The sequence below is a fragment of the Polyodon spathula genome, chromosome 23 (genome assembly GCF_017654505.1).
Source record: "Polyodon spathula isolate WHYD16114869_AA chromosome 23, ASM1765450v1, whole genome shotgun sequence".
NCBI lineage: Eukaryota > Metazoa > Chordata > Actinopteri > Acipenseriformes > Polyodontidae > Polyodon > Polyodon spathula.
This window is the reverse complement of record NC_054556.1, coordinates 22,196,123-22,209,973: the sequence shown is the minus strand read 5'-3', so window position 1 is coordinate 22,209,973 and position 13,851 is coordinate 22,196,123. Positions and strand designations below refer to the sequence as shown.

The 13,851-nt window shown below is 40.9% G+C and overlaps 2 protein-coding genes across 3 annotated transcripts in view; one reads left to right on the top strand and one right to left on the bottom strand.

Moving 5' to 3' along the window:
• Positions 1–8,874, top strand: part of LOC121297834 (laminin subunit alpha-5-like) — a 60,964-nt gene extending 52,090 nt beyond the window's left edge. For both annotated transcript variants that reach the window (XM_041224355.1, XM_041224354.1), the window contains exons 61-80: positions 102–278; positions 387–523; positions 877–1,030; positions 1,364–1,497; positions 1,959–2,121; positions 2,616–2,741; positions 2,950–3,104; positions 3,414–3,546; positions 3,748–3,891; positions 4,032–4,162; positions 4,302–4,463; positions 5,001–5,118; positions 5,356–5,513; positions 5,818–6,007; positions 6,255–6,407; positions 6,715–6,874; positions 6,991–7,118; positions 7,424–7,517; positions 7,804–7,923; positions 8,133–8,874. In XM_041224355.1, the coding sequence (XP_041080289.1) occupies positions 102–278; positions 387–523; positions 877–1,030; positions 1,364–1,497; positions 1,959–2,121; positions 2,616–2,741; positions 2,950–3,104; positions 3,414–3,546; positions 3,748–3,891; positions 4,032–4,162; positions 4,302–4,463; positions 5,001–5,118; positions 5,356–5,513; positions 5,818–6,007; positions 6,255–6,407; positions 6,715–6,874; positions 6,991–7,118; positions 7,424–7,517; positions 7,804–7,923; positions 8,133–8,281 (2,886 nt within the window). In that variant the 3' untranslated portion in view covers positions 8,282–8,874. The remainder of the gene's footprint in view (positions 1–101; positions 279–386; positions 524–876; positions 1,031–1,363; positions 1,498–1,958; positions 2,122–2,615; positions 2,742–2,949; positions 3,105–3,413; positions 3,547–3,747; positions 3,892–4,031; positions 4,163–4,301; positions 4,464–5,000; positions 5,119–5,355; positions 5,514–5,817; positions 6,008–6,254; positions 6,408–6,714; positions 6,875–6,990; positions 7,119–7,423; positions 7,518–7,803; positions 7,924–8,132) is intronic.
• A 752-nt stretch (positions 8,875–9,626) lies between these two features.
• LOC121297837 (proteasomal ubiquitin receptor ADRM1-like) lies at positions 9,627–13,557 on the bottom strand. The gene is made up of 10 exons (XM_041224363.1): positions 13,449–13,557; positions 12,924–13,143; positions 12,483–12,599; positions 12,182–12,305; positions 11,777–11,863; positions 11,454–11,535; positions 10,929–11,206; positions 10,394–10,551; positions 10,014–10,116; positions 9,627–9,875 (listed from the first exon to the last, which is right to left on the bottom strand). The coding sequence occupies exons 2-10, from the start codon at positions 13,131–13,133 to the stop codon at positions 9,769–9,771; spliced, it is 1,266 nt and encodes a 421-aa protein (XP_041080297.1). The 5' UTR covers positions 13,134–13,143; positions 13,449–13,557; the 3' UTR covers positions 9,627–9,768.
• Positions 13,558–13,851: the final 294 nt, after the last annotated feature.

The window sequence follows — 13,851 nt, the reverse complement described above, 5'->3', positions numbered from 1 at the left end:
GCAGAACTGAGCTTTTCATCCAAGTGTAGCTGAATATAATAGCTGACTTCAGCTACACACATCCTGTATCCCTGTCCATATTCCTATCTGTTTGTACACAGGTGAGTGTGCCAATGAAGTTTGATGGTACCTCAGGCGTGCAGATGAGAAACCCCAACAACCTGCTGGATGTGGCCCCATACACCAGCCTCAAGTTCTACATCTCCCTGCTCGAAGGAAAGAAGAAACGTCAGACTGAGTCAGAGAAGCAGTTTGTTTTCTACTTCGGAAACAAAGATGTAAGTTTCTTTGCGAGATGAAGGAAATGACTCCCAGGATATCCACCCTTCGTCTAAATGCCGAATGTGCTGGCGTGTCTCACTGTAGCCGTGTCTTGTCTCTGTTAGGCAACTAAGGGATTCCTTGGCATGTCGATTGAGGGTAAGAAACTGAAATGGTTTTTCAACGTGGGAGGCAAGACGGCCGAGCTGTTAAACGAGCAAACAATCAGCACAGATGCTTTCAACATGATCAAATTAGAAAGGTGGGCCTGTCTTTTATACATTGCTCCTAAAATGACCATAAACGTGCATGCTGCAAAATTCATTTACTTCTGATGGGAATAATAAAGGATACATTTATAGATTCAATACAATGTTTTCTGGTCCCCTTGCAGACCTAAAATAAAGTCATTGTTGGCTCACCAGAGAGGGATGCTGGGAAACATGTTCAGAATGATTAACCCCCTTCACTGGCGTTTTTAACGGGGGTTTTGGAATGTGCTTAGTCCTGTGCTGAGCATTGAGCCCCCAGACACACTAAATTGATCCAGTCTTACCCCTGCCTAGTCTTGCTGGTAAAGCACTGCTGATTTGCTATTTTGCTTTCCTTTTCCAGGATCTTGCAGTATGGACAGATGTCTGTCACTGTAGACAAAACCACTTCTCTTGTGACTAAGGGAAATACAGTGGCTGGTGGAGACGAAGGTCTACTTAAACTCACTCCGAGCGACACCGTCTTCTACGTGGGCGGCTACCCTCCAGACTTCTTGGTAAGAGACGCTTTGCAACAATCTCGAAAAAGTCAATCTAGAAGTAATGCACTTACACAAAAATTGGGGTAGTGAACCAGAAGCCTTGCCATCTCCAGCACAACCACCTTCTCGCTGGACCTAAAAATTACCTTGTCAGATGGGCTGACAGAAACGCCAAACTACAAGACACATTGCAACCTTTTAGCAGTACAGGGAGCATGTCAATGCATACCTCCTGCAGGGCAGGTTAATCTCTGAAATATGTATATATCGATATATCTGCTGCAGTCCCCTGTGTTTCTCTGCTGAAATGTTAGCGGCTCCTCTAATCAAAGCTTGCTTCTTTTTTAGCCCCCTCCTGAGCTCCGACTCAGCAAATTCCAAGGCTGCATCGAGATGGATTCCCTGAACGAAGAGGTCATCAGCCTTTACAACTTCGAAAAGAACTTCATGGTCGACACGGTCAAAGACCGGCCCTGTGGAAGGTGAGTTTAATGTAAAATAAACCGATAGAAAGCATGAAGAGTATGTGTGCACAGTCATTGTCCTAGATGTGTGGTGAGATGAGTGGTTACCAAAAATTTTATTATTGTTGTTGTTGTTGTTGTTGTTGTTATTATTATTACATTTCCCAGTATACCGAATACATATACCGATTCCCAAGATCAGTATATGTATTTAGTAGTTTGATGATCCAATCTAATTTTCTTGTTTTTGACTGGTGGTTGAGGCGTTTCTCCATTCATAGCATGGTGCTCCATTTATTTGGTCTTTCTTTTGGTCATGATTTTCTTGGTAGTCAATAAATGGTCCACACACATGAAGACGAACACTGAAAAGACTGAAAGAATTATTTATGTATTTTATAAAATATTCTTCTAGCCATCCCTCCTAACGTGTGTGTGTGTGTGTGTGTGTGTGTGTGTGTTTTGTCCTTGTCCCTCAGAAAGAAGTCGGTCACAGAGCCCTGGATCAACGATGGTTCCTACTTTGATGGCTCTGGTTTTGCTGCGGTTGAAATCCAGTCCAGTTTACCTGGGACAAGCCGATTTGAGCAGGAGGTCAAAGTGCTCTCCTATAACGGCATCCTGTTCTTCCTTGAGGGAGAGGTAGGTCCATTCGCCAACTGAGCCAGGCGTCCCCAAAACAAAAGTCTATTCCATTGCCTCTACCAGCAGAGGAATACTCAGAAGAGATCTATAGGTCTATGCTGGGTGAAACAGTCTTTTGTAAAATGTGAAAACCAGGTCACATTGAAATGTAAAAACCAAGTTGCATTGAACTGAAGACCTCTTGTAGTCTGCTGTTCTAGGCTATACACTGATAAAGTAGAGGTTGTGGAAGACAATGGAATGAAGGAGCAGACTCTTACTGCTCTTCTAGAAGAGGCAAAGCAATGCACCCCTATTTATAGCACTACTGAGTCTACTGACCCCCCCCCCACTAATGTGTGAACAGATCTGTTATTTTATTATATTCTATACTCATCGCTGAAACAAGAGATGGATTGGAATCATGGAGATAGCATATTCATTCTGTATTTAAGATTTTGCTGAAATGAGGTTGATACGTTAGAGATTTCACTAATTTTTTTTTTTTTCAGGGTCATTTCATTTGCATTGCTGTCAAGGATGGAGATTTGAAACTTTACTATGACTTCAACGGTGAGCTTAAGGAAGCCCCTACTCCCAATACGGACCTAAAAATCAGTGATGCCAAATCAAAAGGGGTAATGTTTATACTGATACCTACCTATTCTTCTCATTTGCTTTACTTGGTTTTGGATTGTTATTGAGGAACATTGAACTTTAGCAGGTTATTAGTTGTATTCTTTTGTGAAAAATAAATAATTTATGTATTATTATTATTATTATTATTATTATTATTATTATTATTGCTGTTATCAGAGTTCTGAATCACTGCAATCCATTCCTTAGATCCAGATCATCCTTCGTGAACCCAATGGTAACATGAAAGTGTATGTGAGGTTGGAGCGAAAGATGGCCTTTAACGTGGAGTACAGCGGCAGTCCGCTGAACTTTAACAGTGTCTATTACATTGGAGGCGTGCCGGAGGAGGTACTCCCCAGCAAGTAAGCATTCTGGAAACAAATCTGTAATAAAAAAGGAAACTAGTCCAGCTCTTGTCACAAAGCATCAGTTTTAGGCTTTGCTGCAAACCTAGCTTCTGACTGCTAAGGTTGGTTTAATTAAACTGAAAGTAAAACCTTTAATTTCAATGTTGCATTGTGTTAGCTGCATGACTCGCTGTATTCTGAGGCGGTGGAACTGCGTTTTAGAACCTCTTCACCTCCAGAAAAGAAGAAAAATGTGGGTTATTGGATGCAGAGTAAAGGATGTGATATGATTTAATAATGGGCGTTTTTTTTTTTTTTGCATAGATTGAAGCCTCTGTTCCCTAACGGAGGATCTATCAAAGGCTGTGTTAGGAGCATTAAGGCTATAGACAAATACATTGACCTGAAACGCATGAATACCACTGGGGTCAGCCATGGGTGCTCTCCAGACTTCCTGGTAAGTACAGATAACGGATAATAAATATATATAGTGATGCTAAACTCTTGGCCATAGCTGTATATTATAAATCCTGGACATTTCCTGTATTTACTGTGTATTTGTTTTATTATACAGCATGTTCTGTTGACTAAGTAAATAAAATGAGATTAGTGATGGGAATCTATTTGAACTCCTCAGGATTGTGTTTGATTTTCTTAGGTTGCTCGAACAGCTAGGTTCACAGGAAAAGGATACCTGGACCTGTCACTGGACAATGTCCCCAGTCTGCTGGACAATTTCTACTCGGGCTTCGGCTTCAGGACAAGTCAGAGCAACGGACTCCTGTTCTACCACAAAACCACGGTACGTACAGTCTAGCCTCCATGATCGGCTACGGCAGACAGGATGGAATGGGACGTAGAGAACAGCTCCTGTGTATGCACGCTTTAAAAACCAGCCTGTGAGTCCCTGGGCTCTCTTCATTTGGTTTGGTTTCTTCACAGGTGGGACACTGCCAAGTACTACTGGAAAATAGCAGGCTGGTGGTGAACTCTAACAGTGGTGCAATTAAAACCAAAAACCTTTATTCTGACGACATGAATCACTACGTGGCGTTATACCTCAACAGAAACGGGTAAGTCCAGCACTTTGTGAAGATAAGAAAACAACTTTTATTTTGTAGTGAGTACTCTGTATTAACTGGAGATGTGAAGTAATTCCATTCCTTAGGTCAGCTATATAAAATCCTTTCCCCAAACGTCTTTTCTCTCCAGGGTCCGGCTGTACGTGGATAATGTTTTGGAGGGCAGCAGCGCGGGGAGAAGGAAGCGACATCCCCGGGAAGCTGTTCTGGAGAATTTTTACTTGGGTGGTGCTCCGGATTCTACCCTGGGCTCCAACCTGACTGGCTGCATCAGCAACATGTTTGTTAAAAGGTTAGGAACACCACCAATGTTCCTGTATTGGTGATATTTATCATCTGAAAAAGGAATCTGCAGTGCGTACCATTCTGTTGGACGGTTATCCAGTCTCTCTTAAGCATGGAACAACATTTGCACCAAGGAAAATGTTCCTTGTTGTACATCGAAAGCACAGCTATATATTATATCATTACAGGTGCTGGTTTGCTTGCTTTTTTTACATTCAAAATCCACTGAGATTATTTTGCCCTCAGCACTGCAAGTGCAGGATAAGTCTTCACCCATAACTCTTAAACAGTCAATACTTCGGAATTAATACATATTAAAATAAATAAATTAAAAATGTTTTGACTTTTTCAATGTTTGTCATTGAAGTACATGTATTTTGTGATAAGCCTTCAGTATGTAGTTCATAGCACTAACCATCAGTAGAAGTATCACCCTCAACCTCCTTCTGCTGGGGCAAGACAGTATAACAGAGTGTTAAGTGAGGATTCTGTTGAAGCGCTCCAGCCCTGTTGTATTAAAATGACAGTGTTTCCTCTCTCACAGGGAGAATGATGAGCAGATGGTGGTGGACTTCCTGCAGTCCAATCTGGTGCAGGTGTCTCTGAACTGTCCGAGCAGCAGAGAGCCACAACAGATCCGGGCCCTAGCCAAAAAGAACAAGGTATGAATTGAATGTGATGGGATGATAACCTCAGCACACTCTTCTGACATCACTGTGTGTATTTGCTTTAGGAAACCTGCTGTTAGGTTTGTTTTGTTTGTTTTATGTCATTGAAGCCTTTCTGTTGCAGGTGTGGCGTATAATTATTAGTTGATATTTATAGAAATAAATTAAATCACACTGGTTTGTGATTTGTTGTTATACTGTAATACAGAACCCCTTGTTTTCTGTTCAAAGGTGCGGTCTAAAGCCACACTGAAAGCATCCCGGAATCGTATTGTGGAGCGATCCTGTCGGTCTAAAGAGCCCAAAATCATTAGTGGAGCGTTCCAGTTTAGCGGCTCCGGGACAAGCCGGCTGGAATTCAACAATGTCCCAGAGTCCTTCCGGGACAGGTAAAACAACGATGCACTCATTTAAAACACAACCTGTTTGCCACGGAGTTCGAGATGCAGTACATGAAGGCAAAGGTTGAGTAGTTTTCAGTATGCACCCGAAAAAAGGGTCGGTACCATTTGATACGACATGCAAGTGCATGAGGAAGAGAAGCCTATTGATTTGTATTTATGTTGTTTTAATTATACTTCTTAGCATTTTAAATCCCATCAGATATCCTTGATTTATTACCTATGGTACAATTTACATGGTGAAGTGCATTATGTATTTTAATTGAATTAACAATTAACTTTTTTTAAACAGGTCCCACTTTTCGATGGATGTGCGTCTGAATTCTTCCTCCGGATTGCTGTTCTATGTCTCTGATGAGAAGGAGAACTCGCTGATGGCCCTTTCGGTGTCAAGCGGACGTTTCGTACTCCTGATCAGCATCGCCGGAAAGAAACTGAAAATGCGAAGCCGAGAAAAGCACAACGATGGCCAGTGGCATACAGTGAGTGAACTTTCTTCCCCTGGTTAAAAAGCAGCGTCTTACGGGTCGGCAGGCTTCTGTCATCACTCAAGTCGAGTATTTGCTGGCAATTGCTGCTGCATTGGTGGTTGTTGCACCTTGCATGAAAAATCTTCTCAATTTAGAAGTACATTTTCTTAGGAATTTTACAGAAATAAAGAATATTACATCTATGAAAACAAGCTGTTCGCAGCTTGACAGATAACGGGATCCTGTTTTGTTGGTTTAGGTCTTTTTCAGCAGAGAGAACAACAGAGTCCACTTGGTCACTGATGGACTGAAAGCTCAGACTGGTACGCTGTCCAGCACCGGGCAGCTGCTGGTCAATCCACCGTTCTATATGGGAGGTGTTCCAGCAGGGAAAGGCAGGACGCTTACCACAGTAAGTAGCGGGCAATAGCATGGTCCCAGAGCTCACGTGGCTGTTTCATTTATCCACAGAAAGGAAGCGCAGTTTAAGGACTTGTGAGTGAGTATCTGAAATTCAGTGTTAGTTTTAAAGAAAAAAAAAACTTGCATTCTACAATATTCACTTGTTAAGTTTTTTGGACAGTTATGTATGTTGATTGCCTACTTGCCGAACATATCTCACGTACACTATGTAGACATTACCAAAGAGGTGACAGAAGAATATGTGGACGTTTAGCCCACCGGTAGCTCTTGTGTTCAAACTCCTTTTATTTTTGCAGGAGCTATCAGTAAGCGGCTTCTTCGGCTGTATCAAGAATCTGAAACTGGACGGCAAGTCACTGGATCCCCCCTCCAGCACCTTTGGGGTGGGCCCCTGCTCTGAGAGCAGCCTGGAGAATGGGGTCTACTTTGCAGCAGGGGGGGGGCATCTCGCTCTCGGTAGGAAAAAAAAAAAAAAACAAAACGCTTAACTCTGTATTAATTGGTATGTAAAAGGTCAGTTGCTAATAGCTTGAATAAGTACTTCACTTTGTGGATATCCTTGTTTCTTTCAGACAATTCTTTTGCAGTCGCTCAAGACTTTGAAATGATGCTGGAGGTTCGCCCTGTGACTGACACAGGCCTGCTGTTCCACATCGGAAAGAAGAGACACTACCTCACTCTTTATGCGGAAAATGGGGAGGTAAATACTGATCGTTTCAGTCTTTCTGATTGGAATTACCTTGCTCTGAATGGACTGGGGTGCAGCCCTGGAATAAGCACTGGGTAACGTTAGTATCTATGCTGGATAAAGGCACATTTTATAGTTTCTGCTTTCCCTCATCCAGTACCACACCTACAGTAATTTAAAATACTTTAGTGTAAGAGGTGTTGTGGTACAATAGTGCCACCTGGTGGACATTAACACCTTTCTGTATATGCAAGAAGTACATTATCTGCTGGAAAAGTAAATAGGTTTATAAACTTGTCCTGATTTTGCTCCTTTAGGTGACTGTCAAAGTAAATAACGGCGGCGGCGAATTCTCAGTATCGGTAACCCCCGAGCGGTCTCTGTGTAATGGCCGCTGGCACCACATTGCAGGTAAGAGAAACAGCCACTCATTAAACCACACGAGACATATGGAGGAAACTTTCCTTCCTTCTGTTAGTCACACTTGCATGTTGTGGGTGATTTTTGTATGTTTCTCGCACCCCTGAGCAACAGCAATCCTGTAGAGTTTCTGTAGTACCCAATACATTTAAATGTATGGTTTAACTGTGCCCACTATCCTAAACATGTTGTTATTACAGCAGATTATGTAGACGTAGATCAGCCTGAATCTGCTTGGCCTGTTTTTCATAAGGTGATCATATTGTTTTATTTTCAGTTATTAAACGCAACAACGTTATTCAGCTGGATGTCGATACTGAAGGAAAGCACACAGTAGGACCAACGTGGCCACACTCATCCAGTACCAAAGAGATGGCATATTTAGGAGGAGTGCCAGGTAGGGGGCATTTTATAGTTTTTAAACAGAGGTACCCTAGTTTCACAACAATCAGGATGCCTTTGTTGCATTTTGAAACGTACCACTGCAACCAATAGGCAAAGTTGATCAAACCTGCACCAAAAAAAAGTGTACCAAAAAATCTAGCATATCTGAAATTAATACGTGTTATGCTTTTATGACAAATTAACATTTTTTTTGTTCCGTAGACACTGTTGACCTACCTGGACTATCGTCTCCACGCCCCTCTTTCTACGGCTGTGTAAGGAATCTCATCATCAACCAATCCCCTGTCCATATATCCCGAGCAGGCTTTATTTACGGTGCAGTTGGAGTCGGTGGCTGCCCGGTTTTGTAGAGAATGTCAATCATCAATGCTGAACATGTTCACCGCATGTCCCAACACCAAAAACAAATGTATAGGTGAATTTAAACATTTTATATTTTTATTTTGAATACTACATTAGTCATTTCAAACTGCTAATTGCACTGTTTTTTAATCAATATTAAAGTAACTGTAACAGTAGGTCCATTTCTGTGCAGCAAAAGTGCTATGGTTTTATAATGTACTGTAACCTATTTTCTCCAGCAGGTGCCACTGTTTAGAAAATAAATGTTTTAACCCCACTAAACTATGGTCTGACTCTGCCCTTATGCTAGGAATTAGTCCAGCTTTTAAAATCCACATCTCCCACACACCAGATTTACATGTGCACTTACTCCTGCATTATCATCCACTTACTGTATTTGATTTGTAAAAAGTTGTTGTTTTCTTCTTTTTGGTATGATGGGATAAATATTGAAAAATTGTTAAACATTGGTTGTATTATATTCTTTCAACCTGAAAGTTTATTATGAATGACCCCTGCATTTTAGTATACATAATTGTTGTAAAACATTGCTATGTTCTTTTTTTTTATGGTGTCAAAATAAAAGTTTATCGCTTTTAAACTACAGTTTAAACATTTTACTAATTGACTTCAATATTACTGCTGACAATTCTGTACACTTACAGTAATGTCACAAGATAAAATGATGTTAGTTTTGCCTCGGCTGGAATGTGGTTTTACTGGTGGTTTCTGCATGCAGTTCAAACAGGCTAGAGCTGCTAATGACAGCACAATCAGGAATGCCTGCCACCTAGGGGAGCTGTAGATATATAGATGACAGATAGGTGTGAATGATACCATTGTATTCTGCCAAAGAAGCGCCCAAAACATCATCTCAAACACTTTAGGAGATTTGAGCAGTTGAAACAGCTGAGAATTTACAAAAACATGTTTCCCCTCACCAGATGCTTAGATATTTTATTGCTGGATTTATGCGCAGAACTACATTGCTCAAATAAGCACAGCATACATCCTAGTAAGTCTGTTGACAGATAAGAGGTTATAAATTATGAAAAATGTAAACTGAATCAAGTCTTTCCTAAAATAGCTTGCCTGGTTTATGCAGCAAAAATATATAATGACTAAACATTTTACTTTGCAATACATTTATTCTAATAAGGTTTAATGAAATTATTTTAGTGAAAACTGTGTCCATGCAGTTAACTCTTCCACCAGACTGATCAACATTTTCTTATCTGCCAATTTGTATCCTAATATATAGCACATGCAATTGCAAAGCATCATTAGATAAAACCCTACTAATATCTACTTTACCAACGCATTTCAAATAAATAAAACACCAGGAGTAATAAGTGTTTTCATGACGGTGCTTTATTGTGCATACCTTAGGAAAACTATATAAAGTAGAGAACAATAAGTGAAGCATTTGAAAGATACATCCCTGTTCTAACTGCAAGCTAACAAAGTTTGAATAAATGCATAACTACTGTGTAATCTAGTCCAAACTCATGTCTTCCTCCTCATCCTTCTTGTCCTTTGAATCCCCTTCCTTTGGGTCTGCCTTTCCGTTACCTTCCATGGCTTTAGCAAAGGCTTCTACATCTACAGACACAATTCATTAAAGCCATTAGATTTTGTTTTCTCCACATAATGGAGCGACAAATACAATTTACTTTCTCCTAAAGTACATAAGGTTTAAACAGGTTTCATTATCTAAGTGTATATATTCAAGTTACTTACCTCCTTTATTTGCTGCATCGACAGCCTCCACAGGCAACCCAAACTGACTCATAAGGGGGCCCAACTGACCTGAAGCTAGTGCCACACTGAACATGCTCATTGCCTGCAAGTAAAACGAGGCTTATTGATGGGACAAGGGAGAAGGCAGGTAGCCGTATTCACAGTATGCAGAATGTCTATGTAACAAATGTCTAAGTTTAGTTTAATAAAAAGATCAGGCCCTGGTTAACTCAAGAAGTCAGAATAGCATTCTGAAAATAACATTCAAAAATCATGTGTACGTTGTACAACTTCAAAGAATCCTACAAAAAAAAAAAACTTATCAGAGCCCTGTCCTGCAATTGCCATCTAGAAAAGGTTACAGAGAAGCTGGTAGTTACCTGTTGAAACTGTGGCGATGTTAACGTGTTCTGAATCTCCTCGGCTGTTTGAGGCAGTGACTCTCCTGAAGGAAGGTATGGTAACAAGCGCTGCTGCACGTCTGCGTTTGCCAGAATAGGAGCCATGACCTCCGGCGTCAGCACGCTGGCCAGGTCCACTGAATTACAAAAGGAAGTACAGAGTAGACAGTGACTTGTATATTCACGCGCTAGCGAAGTTTCAGATCGTCTGTAGCAAGATGCTTGTTGAAACATAAACAGCATTCATAGGTCATGTTGACTTGTACAAAATATCTTGATCTGGGATTTTACATGAACCCATTAAGTACATTTTTTTTTTTTTATCTGAACACAAGCTGTATTTATGTAATTTATCACTACATTGATAACTATTTTGCAGTTAAAAAAAAAAAAACATTTCAATAACATGTGGGGTAGCAGTTTCATACAAACATTTCTACAATGGGAGCTATGCACTCAACGGACAAGAGATAAGCAACTACTTAAAAAAAAAAACAGATTGCTGGAGACTCACCAGTCTGTCCGCTAGCAGCCATGGCAGGGACATTCATAGTTGCCAGGATGTTCTGCAGGTCACTGAGCTGGATGGGCTGCGTGGGGCTGCCTGCTGTTGCTGCGGCAGCAGTGGCGGTGGGTGTGGTGCTGGCTGCAGGGGTGGTGGGGGTCGCAGTGGGAGAGGCTGCAGTGGTGGCAGTGGCAGCAGGAGTGGCTGGTGCAGGAGCAGAGGCTGAACTGATCCGAGTCGTAGAAGAGGTCGAAGACGGAGTGACAGTAGCAGACTGGCTACGGGAGCTGAAGACAAGACAGTTACTCAACACCCCACAGTGAAACAGAGGCAATGCAGCAGCAATTTATACTGCTTTGCACTACTGATAGATATACATTCCTCTTTGAACTGTTGATTGTGGTATGTGTGTGTGTGTGTATATATATATTATATATAAAAATAAAATTCTATAACATCAATCAATGTAAATGTATTCCTGACTGTATATGTATGAGGCCAAGAAAAGAGAAGCACAAGGTGGCTTGTTACTACCTTGAGGAAGAGCTGCTTGTAGTAGGACCACCACCACCCAGTAAACTAGCCAGTCCTGGCCCAGCCAGGGCACCAAGACCACCTAGAAAGAGGGAGAAAGACACACTTGGAACCTACACTGGCAGTACTACAAAGTGTCAGTGTAGCTTTCATGCCATCCTCTCTCCCATTATACATATACAAAATAAAACATCAGTAACAATTTGTAATAAGGTCATATTTTGTACTTGATTACTTGAAAACTATTTAAAAAGGATGTAGGTCCATAACTGCAATGAAGAGGGTGCAACTCTTTAAAATCTCTCAGGACTGCAGAAACTCACCAAGTCCTCCTAGGCCAGTTGGTCCAATTAGCTGCATCAGCTGATTGTGGCTCATATTACCCAGAAGGCTCTGCAGACCACCTTCTCCTGCAATTTGGAACATTAACACCAAGACTTAATTTGCCAGAACTGACCATCTGTGCAAGAACAAAAACGTCATAATTTATCTTTATACCACAGGTGGCCCGTAAATCAGGATGAATCCGATAAATGAAATACATTTTCTTACAGAACTGCTTGTAATGCCAATAGTCTATTTTGCTACATTGCCCTTATATGAATTTAAATCAATAAACTCCTCGACACTTAGTCAAATGTCTTCAAAGGCAGTGTCTTGGGACAAACAAGCACTGGTGACACCAAAAGCAATTATTATCAGCGACATGCAAAAAGGTCTTTGATCACCTCCCAGCGCTGAGAGTTCATGGCCGGCACTTCCACCACTTCCCAAAGCTCCAGGTATGGGCGGGTTGTTCAGGAACTCGTTCACTTTACGGCAGTTCTCTTCATCTTTATCACTTTTTGGCTCCTAAAAAAAAGGGAAACGCTTTGATCATAACAAAGGCTACGTGGGGTTTTTAATGTTGTATGAGGAGATTAACTACCCTTCTGATGTACAATGAGGGAATAAATGAGCAGCACTGCTACTACCAAGTCAGGGGAGAAGGAAAAAAAGAGAAAGGCAGGATGCTGACTTTATTTTTACCTGCATCCAAAAGAAAAGCCGCTTAGATCCTGCCTTGAACTTCAGTACAAACACTCGCCCAGTGGTACACTGGCTGACCTTTTTAAATTCACAATCATCTGGAAAAATGATGAGATCCTGAAATTCAAAACAACATGATTCATTAAAAAAAAATGCAATGGTCATGGTACAAGAGGGCCATATAAGAGTACAGGTTGATTAAACCAGTTGACCACGTTTCAATGCTTCTGTACAAAAAAAAGATATTCACTATGGAACAGTAAAAAAAAATTACAGGATAAGACATGAACTAAAATTCAACTCCACTTTACCAGCACAGTTCACTGCAGCTGATATATGGGGTTAAGTGTCCAGCTGACCTTAAGTACATGCGGCACGAATCTACATTCGTGCTTATGTAACCCATCACTTTCTGTCATCAAATAAAGGAAAAGCACTTACATCGTCAACGTTGCCAGAGGTCCTGTCCTTCCAGCAGAAATGGATCAGAGAGTCGTCGGTTTGTTGGACGTACACCTGCCCTTTCCGTTTGTCTGGTGTGACCGTGCTGCCCTTTAATGACATCTTGCCAGCTCTGAACTCCACGAGGTATTTACTGGAGGAGCCACGAGAGCCCGACACCATGCTAGGGAACAACGCTCCAGAAGACATATTGCTGGCTCTAGGAAATAAAAATAAAATAAAATGAAATAAACTGAATGCATACCTACCGCTTCCTCTGAATGTGTAAACAAATGTAGTTACAACTGAGATCACTATACATGCATGTTGTGTTAAAATGAGTCTTGTGTGCATTAAATCGTTGGTAATGGTACATACAATTTTATATAATCTGTCCTAATTAAATAATGTAACTATCTAAGTCTAAGGTACACAGCATTCGCAGCTATGTTGTAAAATGACCAGAAAACGTATTCTGAGAATCTACGTTTATGGTTTTTAGACAGACAGACAGACAGACATTACCTTTTATCTTCAATCTTCAAACAGGACCCAAAAATGCGAACTGATCTACACAGAAAAAAAAAACAACTGTCTTCCTCGATTCCCGAACTTCTCGGGCTTCTGGTCCCCTGATTGGACAAGCTTGAGAAACGCAAAACAGAGGACGTTGTCGATTGGTCAAATTCAGAGTCACTGTAAAGCCAAACCCTACGATTTGTCAAGTTCGGTAGAGAGGATTTGCTGTGTCATAAAGAACTGCGCAGTCGCAGTATTTTTTTTTTAACAAAACTTTATTGACATTGCGTATATGCAGTATATATTTAAAATGTTTTGGCACTGAATATTGTACAATCTCACTTATAGTATGTATGGGATAACATTCAAAGCATGTCCAGGTTTATTGACTCTTGATAAAAACAGCTTA

What these genes read in the sequence shown, in the direction of transcription:
- LOC121297837 (XM_041224363.1), bottom strand. Translation starts at nt 13,133, where the DNA reads ATGTCTTCTGGAGCGTTGTTCCCTAGCATGGTGTCGGGCTCTCGTGGC. An exon ending in TGAACTCTCAGCGCTGGGAG is followed by an intron (nt 11,864 to 12,181) that starts GTGATCAAAGAC and finishes TCCAAATTGCAG; the next exon opens with GAGAAGGTGGTCTGCAGAGC. An exon ending in CGATGCAGCAAATAAAGGAG is followed by an intron (nt 9,876 to 10,013) that starts GTAAGTAACTTG and finishes TTGTGTCTGTAG; the next exon opens with ATGTAGAAGCCTTTGCTAAA.